Source organism: Bactrocera oleae, chromosome 6 (genome assembly GCF_042242935.1).
Source record: "Bactrocera oleae isolate idBacOlea1 chromosome 6, idBacOlea1, whole genome shotgun sequence".
In the NCBI taxonomy this organism is placed as follows: Eukaryota; Metazoa; Arthropoda; class Insecta; order Diptera; family Tephritidae; genus Bactrocera; species Bactrocera oleae.
Genome location: NC_091540.1, coordinates 51099213 through 51118943, shown reverse-complemented (window position 1 = coordinate 51118943; position 19731 = coordinate 51099213). Strand labels below are relative to the sequence as shown.

The 19731-nt window shown below is 34.0% G+C and overlaps 1 protein-coding gene across 1 annotated transcript in view; it reads right to left on the bottom strand.

The window, feature by feature from the left end:
• The window catches only part of ara (araucan), a 39275-nt gene extending 22793 nt beyond the window's left edge, over positions 1 to 16482 (bottom strand). The window contains exon 1 of the mRNA XM_070111355.1: positions 15571 to 16482. Within this exon, the coding sequence (XP_069967456.1) occupies positions 15571 to 15621 (51 nt within the window). The 5' untranslated portion in view covers positions 15622 to 16482. The remainder of the gene's footprint in view (positions 1 to 15570) is intronic.
• Between the last annotated feature and the right edge of the window lie 3249 nt (positions 16483 to 19731).

Here is a 19731-nt window from a genome sequence, read left to right as displayed (position 1 = left end):
TTTTGTTAGATTCCTCACCAACGTTTGAGTTCTTTGGCAAACAAATCAATTTGATAAAAAATTATATTATTATATTTTATATTTTAAATCTACTATTTTCGATAAAACTCGTCTATTTTTTAAGTAAGTATTGTAATATAAGCTACATATTCATCAGGTTTTCTACGGTATATTAATTGGCATTGAAATTATGAGTTTCAGTATGCTTGTAAATACATACATACTATATTATATATATTATTTTTTCAATTAATGAGTCTTCTTAAGTACCATGTTTTTATCAGCAAATACTTCACTTAAAAAGAATGCCGACCGCCAATTCATATTTAATCAACATTACTCATACTAGGCTATACTAGGCCAGGAATGATAGGTATATGAACACATATAAAAATCAATTAGCGTTGTGCTTTTATCGACAATCTTCAAATTAAAGTGACGATAAAATACTTTTTGAAAATTTTCATTATGCATTTATAAGTATTGAAGTTATGTTTCTGTATTTGGCGTAAGTATTTGGTATACGATATATTTTTCAATAGCTCATCATGATAAATAGTTGTAAAATAAATAATAGCATAAATATTTAGATATTCCCAACATTAATTAAAATATTTGCGACTGTTTTACAAAACTTAATGATAATAATTTAGCACATACGCAATTGGAAGATGTAAGGCTCTGTGTCAAATCTTTAGCGGAAAATATTTCGAATGCTGCACTACTCAACAAACTATAGTAAAAACCAATTTTTTCGGGAGTACAACTTCAAATTTAGTTATGGTTAACAGAAGAAATTGCAGTATTTAGACAACATATACTTCTTTGGCCAAAAACCTTCGAGTCTACTGCCGAATTCCACCACTAAGGCAAACATAAAAACTTAAAAAAAATATATCAAAAATGCTTGGGACTATACATATATTATATATATTTGCATACATAATATTATATTACTATCAATCCATGAAAACAGGGAGAAAATATCGCTGCTGACAACGGGATCTTAAAATTTTCAAGTAAAAATGCTTCTCACAAAACTGGCACTCTAACCCACAAATAAAATAATCGATTAGCAACTAATGGTCTAGACTAGTAAAGCTTAACCTTAAGAACAATAAGCAAAATGAACCAAAATTTTATTGGCGTTACCAACGGGGAAATATGTGTGTTCAAAATGTGAAGCAGGCCCAGGAGTAAGTTTTTTATGTGGCAATCCCTATACAGCTTCAAATTAAACTACTGCAATTTATTTTTTTAGGTTGAGACTTTGAAACTAAAAGAAGGCGCCAACTGCAATTCTGCGTCAGCTAGCAAGTCTATAAGTTTTCATCTAAAGCATCGTTATGTAAGAAGGCAATTAATACTATTTTAGTGACAAACTCTGTAAACATCATCCGGATACCCAGTCACATAGGCAAATAAGAAATGAAAAATGGAACAAATTGGCACGCTCTGGTAGACGCTAAATACCCGTTTTCTTTAGGTAATGGTTGCTTGCAGTAATATATGTTAGACAAACACCTCAGGTCTTGAAACACCACCAACACATGGCTTTCCACAAAAGTACTTTGAGATAGTGTGGATAGTGGGCAATTGGGGAAATTGGAATCGGCAGAAAGCAGCGCATGTGCTGCGGATTGTTTAGGTCGTCTTGAAGGTCAGGAAGGCTTTTGCGAATGTCCTTCTTTCAACCAGTGGATGTCTTCCACATATTACCATTAAAGACAGTTTTTGAATAGTGTTTAGTTGGATCATATTCCAATGTGGCTAGCTTGAGTGAGATCGCTCGCGATCAGCTGTTCTTGCGAACGCCCTTTTCAACCAACTAAAGCTATTAAAATATTATATTGAATGTTGTTTTTATTTTATATAATTAAGTAATAGAGGAATCATAAATAAAAGGCAATTTAAGGAATTGTTAAAATATAAATTACTGAGTTTGAATATAATATTAATTTAGAAATATTTTTTGTGTACTTTCTCTTTGAAAGATTTTTGTTACCTTATGTATATTAATACTTAAAGTTATAAAATTAAAATATATACTAACAAAAGAAGAGCAAAGTAGCAAGATAATAATAATTACAGCCATTATAGCGATATTTTCCAACAGTCTAGCCAGTGGCCAGCCTCAAGCCGCTAATTATGCATTTCAATGGAATATTTCTTAGCAGTCAACAGTTGCAAGCCGCATATTTAATTTGCCTCTCATTGAATTTGACTTGTGCCGAAATATCGAAGGCGTTGCGTTGTGCTGACCTCAAGAGCCTTTCGGCAAGAATTGGCTACGCCCTAATGCGTAACATATTTCATTGTCTGCGCACCAAATCTAGTGCGCATCAAAATCGACAGCTTTCGATCAAATATTTTACGAATTCCATTTTTTAGTGACGCTATAAAAATTTCGGTCGCTCTAAAAAATTTCACTTAATTATATGCTTCGACAGTCTGCTAAAGAGTGCAGTCGAAGTTTACATGTTATTAAGTTCGCTTGCTTTGTATTTTTGTTGTTGCGCTCTTTTTGTTTATTTTTATTATTTAAATATTTTGCATAATTGCTCCTGCGGCCATTTTTTCGGAAGCTGCTTTTATGCTGTTCATACTTGCATGGTAGGCGGTAACCTGTGTAATCTTTTTGTCCCTCACCTTGCTGTTTACGTTTTATTTCTTCTTTTATTTTGACATAAATTTCGTTCATTTTGCACTTAGTGCAACATTTTACGATCGTATAATTTTAACAAAATACTTCCCGCCATATAAAAATTATGCGCTGATGCTGCTGCGCTGATATGTATGCATATTAACATATATGTACGAGTATGTGGATATGTATGTAAGTATGTATGTGTAAGTGTGTATATGAGGACTGCAGCGCTTGCTTCTGCCTTACGAGCTGCCACCATACTGCGGCAACCCTTGCAACAGTTGAAATTTTGCTCCGCCGCCGATTGCCGTATCAACGCTCGATCAGCCTCTGCGACGCTCTTGGGCATTTTTGATCGCGCTGAGAAGCTTCTGTGCGCTGTCAGCTCAGCACTTGCTTCGTACTGTAGCAAACGTTTGCGGTTGCATCAGTTGGCTTGTATCTGCCGTTGCAAATAGCTACCGTAGCAGATGCTGACTGTGTTAACACAATGTCCAGATTGCAAACTGCGTTTCCTTTTCACCGTGATTTTAATAAACAACGCTGAAGGTCAGTTTCTTTGTGATATGTTGTATTGAATATTTAAGCAAGTTTTTGTTTTTGTACTTACAGGCTACATATTAGGCATAAGGAAATCACACATCCATTATATATATAATACATATACAATATATAACATATATGAACGATTATAGAATACAATTTTTCAGAAGCAGTGTCTGTTAAAAATGGTAGACGTCTAAATATAACTATTCAAACCCCCAAACACTAATATCAGTGTAATCAGTCAAGCTGTAAGACATATTAATGAAATTCAAATAATATTATTTCCACTTAACAATGTATTCTGGTGCCAAAAATTATTAAAATTAGATGAAGAAGGGTAAGCACCCTAGCCTTCATATATCTAATAAAAGAATTTTCAAAATGTCGATTGGCTTTATACCAAATATAATATATTAGTCAATCTGTGAGGTATCTTAAAGAATCTCAGAGAGCATATTTTTCTTTCTATTCTTTCCATTTCTCTAATATGGCTTAGTGCCGAAAATGGATAAAATCGAGTTGAAACATTTTCTCGAGTATACTTTAGGTTAGGTTAGGTCCTAATAGGGGTCTCACATGGACAACTTAGAATGCCGGTCCGTTGTGGAACCTAAAAAATTCGTATATACTGGATCATAAGACCCTTACAAATCGACAAAGCGCTTCGAGCCTATCACAAATTTGTTGAGACGGCTATTGTCAGTTTCGGCTACGTCTTCTGGTTTGCCGAGTTGTTTCAGCCTCAGTCGGGCAAAGGCTGGGCGATGGAGGAGAAAGTGCCTAGATCGCACAGGAGTTGCTCTTTGACCATCGCCTTCTAATCGCACGCAAGATCCATTGGTTCAGTGCTAGAACGCAAAAGCGGGACAAGGGTGCCCCTCTGGCTAGCTCATCGGCTTTGCAGTTGCCAGCGATTTTTCTGTGACCAGGCAGTCAAACGAGTCTGATGATGAAGCAGCTTGATGATATTTCTAGTGAGAGCAGACACTCCTTGACTAACATTGAGCGCACCGTTAGCGAGCTCAGCAAGCAGCCACTTCTGCCTAAAAAACACTACAGTGGTCCGGCAGCCTAAAACTGAGACTCCGCCCTCGCTTCGACTCATCCACTATGCCTCATCTCTAGCGATTTCTTCGTATCCATATCGGTATGTGAGCGGAGAAAGAGCCGCCACGAGTAGACTCAGCGACGCAGTGAACCAAGTTTCCAGGGATGCAGTTAGAGTAGGAGAAAATTTCGACGTGTCTTTGTTCGGATCCCTATACATAACATACACACAGCTTCCCTGAGCTTTAGAGCACACTTCGCAGCCATACAACTGAATCATATTTTCTTGACGACAAAAGTAAATACAATCAGTTCAGACCTACCCCTAGCATCAATAGTATAAACAATATAGCGATTTTCGACTTTCCGGTTGACTATAACCCTTTTATCGTGCCTGCTTTTTGCAAATTGCGAGAGTATAGAATGTTCGGTTACAATTCGAACATTTCCTTACCTTACTTGTTTTTAGTTTTATTGGTAGAATTTTTCCTCTAGCCATCAGTCTAATCAGTTTTATGGCGAGAATTTCATTAGCCGCACTAATGGCTGCTGCTCTAGGTTTGCCAAGTCAGCTATGTAGTACATATTCACACACAAGCGCACAAGTATTGTTATACATACCATATATATGAATAAGTGTATGTGTTAGCACAAAATTTCGGTTGCCTGATTTGTTGGCTGGTGGTCGTTTCGGTTGTCGGTTTGTAATGCAGATGTTGTGCCGGTTTATGCGGTCATAAAATAAAATTAATTAACATTTTAATTCGCAATTTACTATGGCAGATGAAATAATAAATTCTCGAAATGCTTTTGTGTTTAGAAAATGGCATTTTGTCAAATAAGAAACCGTGATATTTAAATATTGTTGGTTTAGCTCTCGACTGTTAGCGTTTGTAGTGGCGGCCATAACCGGTTGTTTGCGGTAGAAAATGGTGAATTTTATATATTTTCTATTCATTTTCAAACTTATTGATTTTATGTTTATGTACAAAGAGAAATATGTGAATCATTTTATGAACAGCTTATTTAGTTATTAGAAGTTTTATTGTTGCGCTTATAATGAAGTATTGTTTAAGTGTTATATACATACATATGTGTGAAGATGTTATTGTTAATATTATCAAAGAGTAACTGTTGATTCTTGATGATATCGATAAAAATTGTTTTATTTATTTATTTAATTATATGCATTTAGTTTAGAAAAAATAGGCGTTAAATAAAAATACTACAAGTATTAAAGTCTGTCTTGCAATATGTTGCGAGAGTATAGTGACTACTTCTTATGTATATAATTTTTTTTAAATATTGGAAAAAATTTTTTTTTTTAATTTAAAAAAAAAAATATGTTTTACAATCAAATTTGGTTTCTGTTACTATTTTTATTTTATTTTTTTTTTTGTCTGTCACAAAAACAACTTTACTGACATTATAATGATGAGCAGCAAGCTTGGATAACTTTAGGTTATTATTTATATACAAAATGGTAGGGAATAATATCCGAAAAGATAATACAATGGTATTAAAAGACTATGAATGGATACGGTATCTCCTTTGATCTGATGAATATAGCAATAAACAAGTAAGGAAAGGCTCAGTTCAGGCTTAACCGAACATTTTATACTCTTGCAACTTGCAAGAATCAAAGACGGCTAAATACCTTCAGCTGTTGGCAATTGTAAAAAATGTAGCGAAAGGGTTCCATTTCATTGTTCGACGAAATGTTGAATGGATTACAATCAAATTTGGTATCATATTAACTTATTTTGAAGGTCATAGACTCAATTAGTTTCATTACTACACCATATTTTACTTCCGCCAGGGAAAATTTTATTAAAATCATCATCAAATGAGTTATATGTGATATATACTCAATCAAAGAGGCTAGAGAGAGAGAGAAGGATTAGAATTGATTATATTAAGGATAATATAATTTTACAACTTTTAACAACACGTGTTCACTTACTTTAATTAAAATACAATTTCCTAAAAATTAATATAACAAATCACACAATTTTACCAACCTAAACGGTTTAAAGTCAGGTGGAATGTCGGAAATCATTATATAGGATATACTTGTATTGTGAGCAGAGAATATGGTATGCCTCAGGTATGCCTGAGAACTTATTTTTAAGGAAATCAAAAAAAAAATAAAAATTAATAAATACATATATATATGGAGTAAAATCAGTCGGAGGTTTCAAAATACTGATGACCAATCATATGGGACTAAAAAAAATGTCCGTCCGATTTTACCCATTTTAGGCACAAAGATTTAAATAACTCCCACATTGGCCAATATATGTTGTATAAAGTCAGCTGGAAGTTCAAAAATTCTTATATTAGGCACATTGGCACTAAGGGAAGTACTGACTCAATCCTACCCATTTTTGATGCAAGGATTCGATTTGGCCCATTTTCGCAATGTGACATAGGACTAACAGAATTATGTACCGAACTTGGTTGAGATCGGTCGAGTAGGTCCGGAGATATATTATTTCGCTTAAAAGGGCCACGCCCATTGTCCAACATCGGCCCCCATCATCTTGATTTTTTATATATACATATAAACCTATATCTAACTCTATTATTTTAAGGCGATATAAACAACAGTTAGGAGAACAAAACTATTATACTCTGTAGCAACATGTTGCATGAGTATAAAAACGTTAGGGCAAAGATCTTGACACCATCGGTTAAGTTTAGTCTACTTCCCTTTCAGTCAAATTGTATTGTAGCATATCTAAATGTAAGTTAATCAGGGATGAGGTTTTTTCTTTCGTAAGATCGGATAGGAAAAAAAACTTTGGAAGAACAATTTAAATAGTGTGAGTGTACCAGTTTTTTATTTAATCGGCTGATCACTGGTATATTGATTTCTGAACCCAAAACAGCTACATAATAAGCTCTCAATGCAGGTGAGTTCAAAGTATATGGATTTGGTCATCGACCGCAAATATCAAATCAAAACAATTTTGTAATCAGAAGTATAGAATATATACAAGTCCATACAAGTCTGTGTTACTATTGCACACAAAAACTTATCATATCATAGATATATTTAATGCGACTTCAAATTTTGAAAACAATAACGAAAGATAGTAAGTATTCAAAATAATTAATTTAAAAAACCTATAAACCATATGCTCCCTTTATTGAACGGAGATTTTCGGAGAAACATAAAGAATGAGATAACTTCTTAAAAGCAAGATCGTTTCGTATGCATACCAATATTTTTAGTATGGGGTTCCATTATTTCGATAGAACAAATATCAAAAACATTTTGCCTAGCAGACTATATAACCCGTGGTAACTAATTTTTGAAATCAAAAAACATCAATGTAGGATGGAACCCTTTGCAAATTTCGTGAAAGAAGCTCTTTTTTGAACGAGATAAAAAACTCAAAAACTGGGATATTTGAATTCTTCACACAAATTTTGATGTTATGTGAAAAAGGTGTTAATACAAAGGTCGTAGTTCTATTTTTTACTTATAACTTTGCCATATAACTTTTTTCTATAAAATTTTCAGTTTTGCCGAAAATTGAGTTAAACCATTTTCAACCCTTTAAACTTCAACCACGCCCCTCCATTTGCAAAGAAGTTTGTACCAACCAGTATCAAACGTTGGAGGCCCTAAAAAATATATTATATATAAATGATCAGCAATATCCGTCGGTCTGTCTGTCTGTTTATTTGCGAAGTAATCCCTCGTTTTAGAGATACCGATCTGATATATTGTACTTGTCCTTTTCTTCCCAAGAAACTACTCATTGGTCGGAACCGCCGATTTCGGACAACTATAACATATAGCTGCCATACAAAGTGCCCGATCAATATCAATTTCTTGTCTGGAATCTTTTGTATTTGTGAAGGGTATTATATGTAGCTTCGGTGCAACTGAAGTTAACTTTTTTTATTTACATATATAAATTATATTATTAAAATCCGCAAACAATATAAACGAATTAAAAAATACCCATTTTATCATTTTATCCGGTTACCAAAAAAAACAAACTTGACGAGCACTAATCAGAAATCAATTAAATCAAACCACACAAAAAATACCAAATAAATAAGTAATAAGAAGGAATACAAATATACAATAAGAGCAGCCGAATCATCAAACCATAGTCGACAAAAACCACGAATACAAATCTACGGCAGTCGATCGTTTCCCATACGAACTCCGGAGCAATGACTAAAAACCAATAAAACTTGAAACTCACGATCATAAATCATACAGTGAATAAGCGTAAACTGACAGAACGCCAAGGAAGTAGCAAGAGTGCAAAGCAGATTGCGCCACAAACGCAATAAACACCTCGACGAATGTTTTGCCCAATTGAAAAACAAAATGTAGAAGCAAACGGCTAAAAAGTAACGAGTCCTGCGCTGCTGTAAGCGCAAACGCACGACGTAGAATTGTTGATCATTGAAAGATGTACAGCGAAATACGTTCAAATCAACTAAAAAAGTATGTATATAGGGTGCTATAGTAAAAGCGAACTGCTGAATTTCTCAGCGATTCATGATTTACTAGATGTAGCAGTTAGCCAGATCAAAAAGCGAAATTTAAGTGCAGCGAATATGCGCTAACTGAATTCACTAAATTTGCTTGAAGCTGAAGAGCTAAGCAGCTGAGTGATCGTGGCGCTTACCGGCACTACATGGTCTACACCAACCAGTCAGCCTTACAAGTGCAGAAGTAGAAAGGAAGCTTATGCAATGCGCGAGAAAAAATAGTAGCAGTAATAGCAGCAAGAAATGTGAATGGATTTTTTCCTACGTTCTCCGGTACGCATGACGTAGCGCGACGATCGTGTAGCGCCGCAGATGGGCGCTACGTTTACCGACGTTACACAAATTTATAAACTAGTACTTCGTTTCTTGTTTTTTGTTTTTGTTATCGTCTGTTGGCGAACGATCGCATTGCAATGTGTACACGCTTATTGCCAACTATGGACCGGGCGTACGGAAGCCGATCTTTGCCGGCAAGATGGAAGTTGAGAATATCACAACTGATCTTATCGCACCGTTGCGGTCGAGCCGCATGCGCATATGGTCACATAACATACTTGTAGATGAAATGCACGCCAATCGGAGGCACTTGCTACCTGGCTCACACACAACTGTAACGACAACGCTGAAGCGGCTGCATTGCAACGCATCTAATTTGCGATCTGCGATTTGCGATAGCCCAGCAAATGGTCACTGGTCACTCAGCAGCGCCGTAGCGGTAGCTGTGGGAGTAGACAACGGTTTTACAGTTGCTTGCGCCCTACGAACGCATAAAACAAGTCACATCATGAATTATTAATATTTTTGTATGCGCACAATAAGCAGTGAGGATATGCGTTGCTGCAGGCTTGCTAAGGATCTTATTATGCTCGGGGACTTGAGACTGCAGTGCAAGGCGTTGCCATAAAAGGATTGCAACTCTGCGCCTATCTTGATGACTTGTCATAACGCTCATAAATGTCGCATTGTGGCAGCGTCTAGCTTGAGCTTTTTTTATTTTACCACCGCATGTTATGTGTGAGAGCGTTCCAGAAAAGGATAAAAAATGGTCACTAGACAAAATGGTTGCACAGCGTTGTACGCGTGTATTTGTTTGCGGGTATGCGCGCCGGCGCAACATATCCTTAAAGAGACTTAAAGCGCTGGCTATGGTTTCGTATCGGTCTGGAGTTGCAGGTACTTTAATAGCAACAAATTGTTCGGCTCAGAGCTGACGAATTCCCACACAATTGTGACAAGGCAATTAAATTTTTTCCACGTAATATTTTTTTTCTATCATTTTGTTTACATTCTTATTGCTTCGCTGGGCTTAATTATTTATAAACATAGTTAGTAGATAAGTTGTGCGTTGAGAAAAGATGCTAAGCTGAAATCTGCTAGCGTGCCCTTAAATATATACATGCATACATACATACATACATACGTATACTGTGCATATGTGGCAAAGCGCGCTGTCAAAAGCACGTCAGTTCATTAATTAAAAGTTGATAAATGATTGTGTGTCACACACACTGACACACTCGTGTCTTGACCCTCGCACTTGATGTGATGCTCAACACTACTTGGTTACTTATATAAAATTTGTTTTCTTATTTTCACCGAAAATCCAAATGCGTGAGTCATTTATGGGCGTACTTTTTCTTATTTGTTGCTCGCATGGCAAAATAGAGAGCTAACGAAAAACAATAAAATCCGCTTAATGACTTGAAAAATAAAACTGTTTTAATTTTTAATAAGCGCCTGCTTTTTTTTTTTGTATTTTAATTAGTTAGTTGGCGTCATTTTCGTACGCTGTATATTAAAAAAAAATGTTTGATTAATTTTTTACCTTGTTTCTGGCTTGGCATGTACATGGGGCGTGGAAGGGGCAAATTCAATTTTGACATTTTTATTGCCTTGTGGCATATTTAATGTAAATTATTGAAATGAAGTGGTATGTTTTAATTTGTATTCACTATTTTTAACACCTGGCTGGAATGTTCATAAGCGCATGTGTAGCAGTGTGTGTGTGTATCAGTAAATATATGTAAAAAAAAACAAAAGTATTATTAATATTAATTTATACATGAATAAACATGATAAGCAATATCTCAATACTACATAACTCGAATTATTTTATGTTTATTCATTTATTTTTGAATGAGAATATGAAGTTTTTCGCATGAAAAGAGTGTATTGTTCAAATTTCTAACGTTTTTGTTAAAAACTAATTTAATTTATAAATAATTTGTATAATAAGGCGACGGAAACATTTTATTTTCAAAAACGCTTGCAATTGGTAATATTATATTCAAGCTATATTAGCTAATTTGGCAAGGAAAGTTAATGACAAATTTGTTTTTTTTTAAACTCTTCATAATAAATAATTCAATTGATAATAAATTTGCAAAAACAATTGACAGTCATAAAATTTTCAAATCTGATATAGAAACAATGTTTAAAAAATTCTTGATAAAATAGAATTTACTTTTAGAAGCCCTCTACAGTTGGTAATTCACTATGCGTCTTCGTGTCATAAAAAAATCCTCAGAAAAATTTTTCAATCACTCAGCAACAACTAGAAACCGTAAGAACCCTCCATTTGGTTGCAAAATTGCAAGAGAAACTCAGATTAATATCAAAGAGTGAAATAGGCGCTATTATAATAGCATTATTACTTGTGAAAAAAAATGTTAAGCACCTTTTTGACCAACACTTGCAGCTAACACATTGCTCTCTCTACTAAAATGAAAAATCTTTTCCAGTTTCATGGTTTCAAATAAAAATTGGGTGGTGACCTCCAAAAAGTTTCAAGAGTTTTTATAACTCCATTATACTTTTATTTCACCCAATTTTCTATACACTGTTATTAAAAAAATCTCAATTTTATTAAAATAGCTCCCACAGTGGCCGCTTTATGTGGTATAAAGTCAGCTGTAACTTCGAAAATCTTTATAAGAATGTCAAGGTAATATCACATACCAAATTTGGTCGATATCGGTCGAGTAGGTCCTGAGATATGAGGTTCCACCTAAGTGTGGGCGGTGACACGCTCATGGTTTAATTTTGACCAATTTTATAAAACCATCTGTATGTATTTATTTATCGTGCTTTTAGTAGTTTTTAACAGTGCCGTTATAAGGATAATTCATTTACTTTTGCAGTGTCGGTTAAGCACGCCTAAGAGATTTGCCCTGAGCGAATTTGGTTATTGTATCTTAAATGATTTACGAGATATGCACACTAAACCTTTTAGAGGCCAACCCACGCCCACTTTTTCAAGATTTTCAAACCACAGGTATCTCTTGCTACAGCAATCCACTGTGCCAAAATACAGTTTTGTATCTTAACTTGGTGCTTAGGGATGGCATTTTAGAGGTTTTCGATTAATGACGTTTTGTGGGCGTGGCAGTGGTCTCATTACGCCCTTCTACGAACTCGCCCTCCATTTTTTGCTAAGTACCTTATACCAAGTATCATTACTATATCTCAATTTTTACTCAAGTTACCGCTTTTTCTAAATAACTACATCTTGCCTCTAAAACAACGTACAATTATTCAAGTTTATAAATAGTATTAAATCTACTGTAAACTATTCTGAAGAAACCACCGACCACCTGCTTGTTTTATGACGTAAATCCAGCTTTCTTTACTCATCGACATCCGAAATCATCTGACTTGTTTCACAGCAAATCCCTCAAAAGAAATTCTTTTATCATTATTTCACTAATCACGCGCTCAAATCTGCTGCCACTTAACAAATCTTCTCACCATGTTAACAAGTAAAAATATAATGCAAATATTCCTTTGAACTTGTACATTAGTATGCTAGCAATGCTTTGAAATTGGATTATTTTCAGGATTAGGTAATTTTCAAGGCATATGTCGGGAATGAGTCATAAAAGCAAAATTACAATGAAAATAGGTCAGTCCACAAGTGAGCAAATATTTTGACGTACATTGCTTAAACACAAAACTAACTAAGCAACTACTTCCTGATACAATTGCAAATATCTAATTAGGTAACAGCACACTTGCAATGATACACCTCTTATATGTGTATAATAATTTCTGCTGGTGTGTTTATTTATTAATAATACTATGTTATTATACTGAATAAATTAAATAATTATAATATTAAATATAGCTTGTCTGTAATAACTGTATTAATATGCCGATAGTAATATTTTTGATGTAAGAAACATTGTAATCGACTTCAAAACAACAAAGATACAATTTTTTTATATATTCTTACTACAAAAATTATATAGAAGCTAATTTCATTTAAGTTGATTATATTAATTTAGATGTATAATAAATTTGCGTCATATCGCTGAATTTTATTTATGTATTTTTTATATAATATAATTCCGTATTTTATTTTACAACTATGCTTAGCTAAAGAATAGGTGATAACTTTATGTGTTTTCTCAGGTTGATATTAATCAATAAATGGAAGATTCTACAAGTTTTGACCGCGTTTCAAGGACGAATGCATTTTCTAAACAAAATTGCATTATCTAAATTTTAAATTTACTTTTAATGCGACCTTATTCGCATATAAATTTTTATGTGTTTATTTTCCATAATAATATCGAGTTTCTCTTTTAGCTTGTATTTGCCTTTACATTATTTTGTTTATTATGTTGCATTATTTTGGCTAGCTGAGACTAAGGTAAAGGACTGCACTGCAAACTTCGGTCTCTTGTGCCCACACCGCTCATAGCAGCACTTTATTTAACCCCATTCTATCAAGGATGCTTAACAGCGCTTCTGGGCTAACAGATGTGATTTACTATCTCCATCTTTTTGCCGTTGCAGGGCAATCATGTAGTATGTGATCAGGGTCCGCATGGTCGCAGAATCGACACTGGTTGGTTAAAGAAACTCCCAATTTGCGCACATGGCACCTTAGCCTGCAGTGCAAATAATTAATATGGCAATATTCAACTATTAATTCTATTCAACAAAATTTAAAATTAAATGAATAGAAATTTTCTGAAGAACTTCTATAACAGAACGTATATCATATGAACAAATACGGTTTAAAATTTTATTTGTTTTTCGTACATGCATACATATGTATGTACTTTATGTATGTATGTGCGTATATCACATTGAAAGTAAAAGAAATTCCGACGGAAAGATACTAAATAAAACTCGCATATTTTTAGATAACTTTTAGTCTGAGTCTGAACCTTGGAATACTATATGAGATGTGCGTGTCGTTTCTAAGGTAAAATAAAAATAAATTTTAAAAAAATTTTAATTTTAAAAATCAATAATTGTGTAATATATTACTAATATTACACACTCCACTGTAAAAATATCTTTATTTATATGTAAAAATTATTCTCTTAAGATGTGAACATAGTGTGAATTGAAACAAACTTACAATATAGTTGATTTTTAATTTTTATTAAATGAGAAAACAACAGGTGTACACGGCTTTTCTTAATAAAACGCTTTAATATTCAAACAATGTTACATAATATACATACTTTGGCAAAGCTTGTTTAAGGTTTTTGAAAGTAAAGTGGAACTAATGTGTAAGGAATTAAACTGCGAATCAGACGCTTTAGAATTCAATCAATTTTTCAATATTTAAGGGAGTCGTCTAACTTCGCGGTTTGTAAAAAACAAACGATTTTGTTAGCATATTTATAATGTAGACATAACTAGCAACATGCTCCAAAAAGCATTTGATCGAAAGCATGTTGGCTTGCGAGTCCCAAACCCGGCGCCGGCGAGTCAGATTTAAGCGCGTTTTTCAAAAGTAGTGTTTTTTAGTTTTGGCACGATTCCGACACATCTATAAAAGATATGCGAAATCTGTAGTTTGTTACTGAATCACAAAACATCTCGCTATGTTTATACACGAACTTTTTTGAAAAAATTGTTTTTTTCGACTTTTGATTATTTTGCACTTTTTTAAATGGCTACCATTTTCAGTCAAATCGTTATATATTCAAAAAAGCATGTATTTTGTAATAACTATTTATAAACATTAAGCTGAAATTTATTGCCAAGCATTCGACTAAGCCGCAACAGCAGTAGTGCATTCAAGGACGCGTCAAGAGTAGAGTTAAAAAAAAAAAAATTATTCAAATAAATAAATTTAAAAAATTTCAAATATCATGTGCTTTTTTTTTTGGAATCCATCGTTAAAAATAGGCCCGATATTTCTAGCGTGAATGTAGGCGACCTCCTTGCGAAGTGGTTCCACTATTGTTCCCGTACATTGTAGTAATAAAAGGTATAAAACCTGCTATAACATACCTTTTATAATCTTACTGCTAACAGTGCAATTTATGTTATTTTTAGGGTATTGTAACTGGCGCTAACTTTTCAGCTGGCTCCAAGAAAAATTGCCGTATCAACTTAGAATATGCATTTTTTTTATATATTAAAGTAAAATAAGTTAAGAGCCTTTCATGTGGCCAATGGCTTTAAGGTGAGATTACATGAAGAAATCAATACTTTTGTAAAATAACTCAAATTATATGCATTTCTTTAAATCAATGGCATAATAAAATATATACAATATGTTTCATAAGTAAGTCTTGGTACAAATTTCTCGGCAATAGTTTTAATGATTTCTTTTAGTATTATTATTATTTATATTTTAAATAAAAGTATGTATAAAAAAAAATATTAGTGTAAAAAATTTAAAATGCATACACTGATACAAAAAAATACAATTTATTTCGATATTTGCAGATAATAAAATGCAAATTTTTTAACTTTTCATTCAAATAACTGCATGTCTGATAACCTGCAGAGCATATTCGAATAAAAACGTAAAATTAAATAAAGTTTTTCCTATTACTAACCTGTGACGCAGAAGGGTAGCCACCATATCCGAATTGTGCATAAGCTGCCATTTTTTTGTTTGAACTTTTCAAAACTTTTTGGTATTATAAGTTGGTTATTGCACAATTTTCTTATTGCACGCAAAGTTTTATTTATTGCTATTCTTCAATAACGCTCAGTAATTTTATGATTAAGACTTTTTAATCGTAAACGAGTTAGTTTGTTCAATATGAAATATTTGATTTTTTTTAGTTTTTTTGTAATAATTAAATTACGCTCACTATTTACAAATTTAATTTTTCAACATTTTCTTTTAATTTGCAGTTTTACTGTTTTTTTTTATTGTATATTTGTTTTACAAATATTTTCGTAATTGTCTGTCTTGTTAACACTGATTACGCGTTGTTTTTAAAAATTCGCCAACAGCGATCAAAATACACCCGCTTGCTTCCTGCCACATGTAGGTAAGCGCACTGTCACCGTCGCCAGCAAGCACTGCCAAAATGTGGCTGACACAAGTACAAAGCTGCGCATACAGACACGCGCAACTGAATTCGAAAATTCCTGCACAGCAAAGCGTCAATAAAACTGATACGACTCTAACGTCAAACGGACATGTAGGACGTCAAAGCCGCCGATAGAACACTATGCACTATAGCAAGAACAACGCGGCGGCGACTACGACAGCAGTTCGTACGGCTGTGCATTGGCGCACACGAAGCGCACAAAAGAGGACACAAATATGAATAGCCGTCAAAATCGGCGCATACGCAAAAACAAAAAACACTTTTTCGAAAAGCTTCCTCAATTCTCGCTTGGCTCACGTGAGCTCACCACAACATCCGTTTACACTGTGCAACACCACTCACGCTCGAACACGAACTGGTTGGATATGTTGCGCTGGTCGAGCGCCAAAGCTGTTGCCGCCACGCAACCTGCCAAATGAGTCCAACAAGAAACGCTCGATTGCTGTTTACACTTGTTGTAGTTGATGTTGTTGCTATCGCATATAGTATATTTGCCTCGCTGCACGCAATGTGTGGAGCGCCGTTAGTTGGGAAAGTGCCAGCATGTGCTCCCCATTTCGTTGGAGCCAAGCATTGTTTGAGTTGAAGCGAGACAAATAATACGCTATCATATAACACGCTCTCGCCTCTCTCGCTGTGCATATCAACGAACTCAGGTGTACGCTCAGCGCTTTTAGCGAGCACTTTGAGCGCAGCGTGCGACCGCCCATTTTTTTTGAACACTAGCACCAACACTTTTACCTCAGCACTTTGTAACGAGTAAGTGCATCGCGTTCGCTACTCGTTCGCTTCGGCAGCACTCGGTAGCAGCTAGTCGAGCATTGCACACCGCACACTGGAAATGTGTCAGCTGCTGCCGCCTCATCCACTGAATTTTAGGCTGCTATTCTTCTCGCTCTAACACATGTGCGCGCTTATAGTTGACTCTCGTTCACACGCGTCCGCTTATTTCTCCACGGCAACAAGTTTCCATTCTAAGCTTTGTTGTTGCATACTTGCTAGGCTACGTAATGCCGCTGGGGAAATAAAATAAATACATAATTGTTGTTGTTTCAATTTGAAAAAAGCTAACCAATCACATAGCTTTGCTATTTCAGCGTCGTTGTTACCGCTACAACGCTCAGGTGCGAGTTGTCTTGACGAAAATGGGTAGATAGGGTTGCAACGAAAAAGGAAATAGAAAAATGTAAAGCAACAACAGCAACAAGAGTGCGACGTGCGCGCTACAACCATTATTTTTTCCATTTCTCACTTGACAACAACAAAACACAACAGCACTTTGCTGGTTTTTATCATGTTGTTGTTGTTGTTGTTTGCACGACTAGCGCCGTATTGCTAGGTCATAGCCACACCTCTTCGCTTTATATTGCTGCGCCTTGGTGCAACTGCCAGCCGTGTCTATTCAGCGCTTGTGTTGTTGCTTTTGTTTATGCTCCAATTGTTGTTGGCGTGTTGCGTTAGTTTTCTTTTCTTGCTTTTTTCAGCATGACGCCGCTTTTGTGTGCTTTTTGTTTTGTAAATTCATTTCGACCAACCGTGAAGCGCAAATATTTCCTGCACAACAACTCTGCGTTGCAACAAAACGACGCCAGCGCATTGTTCACACTTTTTCCCCTTTGATATGGAGTTTCGCTATTTTTTTTTCAGTTTTATTGCTGTGAGTGGTGTGCCGGCTTCAGTGGAGCTTATTTACCATTTTTCGATGAAATAAAATGGCCTTTCACTCCTTTTCAGGTACTGGACATTTTCGCAGGCCAAATAGCTTTGGTGAAAAATGCATATTCCACAGCTAAAATGTCCGAGTGAGGTTAAAGAGTTCATTCTGCTTTTGTGCATGTGTCTGTGTTTGTTTTTCTACTTTTAATGCTGCATTTAATTCTTTTGTGGCTACAAATTAGCATTTAGACAAGTCGTATTATGAATGCGTAACAAAAGACTTAAGGAACAAACCTCATTTAAATAATATTTTAGGCGTTGAATTGAACTAAAATTTAATGAAAATATAGAAACTTCAATTATTTGATGAAATAAAATTACGACCTTAGCATTATTTAATCTAATAAAGCTTTCTGAAGAGTAGGACATTATGTCGCCTGCTTTGTATTAAGCTCTTAAATTAATAATATTTATTTCTATATATTTTCAGATTATTATTATTTAACTAGTGGAAGAACGAAACTGTGTTCGAGATATATACATATATCATCCAAGGTAACAATGCCATTCAAATTCATATAACAAAAACAAAGTTTGTAGAACAAATATTGCTTTCATAAAAATTATATTACTACTCTAGGGAAGATATGATTCTATGTCACACAATTCTAGAGTAAAATCACTTAATGTCAATTGAAGTAATGTTACTTAATTTCATTGCGTTATCTTGCACTCTAATCTACAGGAAATTAGAACGAAGATGTAAAAAAAATTATCGGCTATTCGGCATATTTGGTACCTTAGTTTTCTCTATTGAATTTTTGGCTACCATTTTTAACTCGAACCTTATTTAGTACATTTTTTAAAATCTGAATAATGTAATAACAATTCTTTTTTAATAAGTAAGTAAATACAATATATATGCTCTAATAATGTATAAAAAAATTGTTTAACGACTATTTCTTAGTTTCCAGAAAAATTGCAATTTTAAAAGGCGCATTAGCGAGTTGCTTTAAGTTTGGCCAACACTCTAAATGATAAAAAGTCAACTGGATGCACGAATAAATGATATTGGTATCAGTTTAAACAATTTTTGACACCAAAGCACGTTATGTTCATGGTGTCAGGCTTTTCACAATTAATTGAGAGACTTCTGCAATATATGCAAAGAAAATTTTGAATTTTTTATATATTGTATTATTTTGTAGTAATAATATTATTCTAAAGTATAGAGCCAATTCCCTACAGATATAGAATCAATCTTAGTATGTGGATTTTTCTGAGGTAAAAAAGCAATTTTAATTTTTACTTCTCCGAGTGTATGCTTCCAAAATTTTTGAGAGCAAATTCACCAATTGAGCCCCTGAGAAGATTGCAGCTTTGTAAAGGCTTTAAAAAAATAATGCAGAAAACTCCAGCGATCTGTTATCGATCTGTTATCTGTATGTACTTTTTTTTTTTGGAAAGAATTCAGTCTATTTGCAGCTGAACTGGAGATTATATCACTTAAAACTTAGAGATAAAAATATGTTATGTAGATAAGGAAGAAACTTGCACTTTAATACTGAAGATCAACCAAATGTTACAACAGAAAATATTTGAAATGTTCAACAATATATAATATTAGTGAAGTTTTAAAGGCTTTTTCTTGTCAAGATTTTTTAATAATAAAATATGTTTCTCTTACAGAAGCCTCTTAAATATTGAGAAGGAAAATTAAATAATTATGAATTTTCAACTTAGATCTGTTATATATTTTGTCACTTAAAATGCAAAACAACATAGCATTCAAAAACTCGAAATTTACTTTTTTATTGATCACGATTCACTACATAATATTAGATATATGACAATCTTAAGCTTCTGCTATCAGATACATATAACCAATATATATCCGAAATGCAAATTTTGTTTCAGTTTTATATAGTTTTTCCTTTTCCTGCAAACTAGTGAAATGCGATGTTATGTTATTTTGCATTTTAGGAGACGATGTGTTCA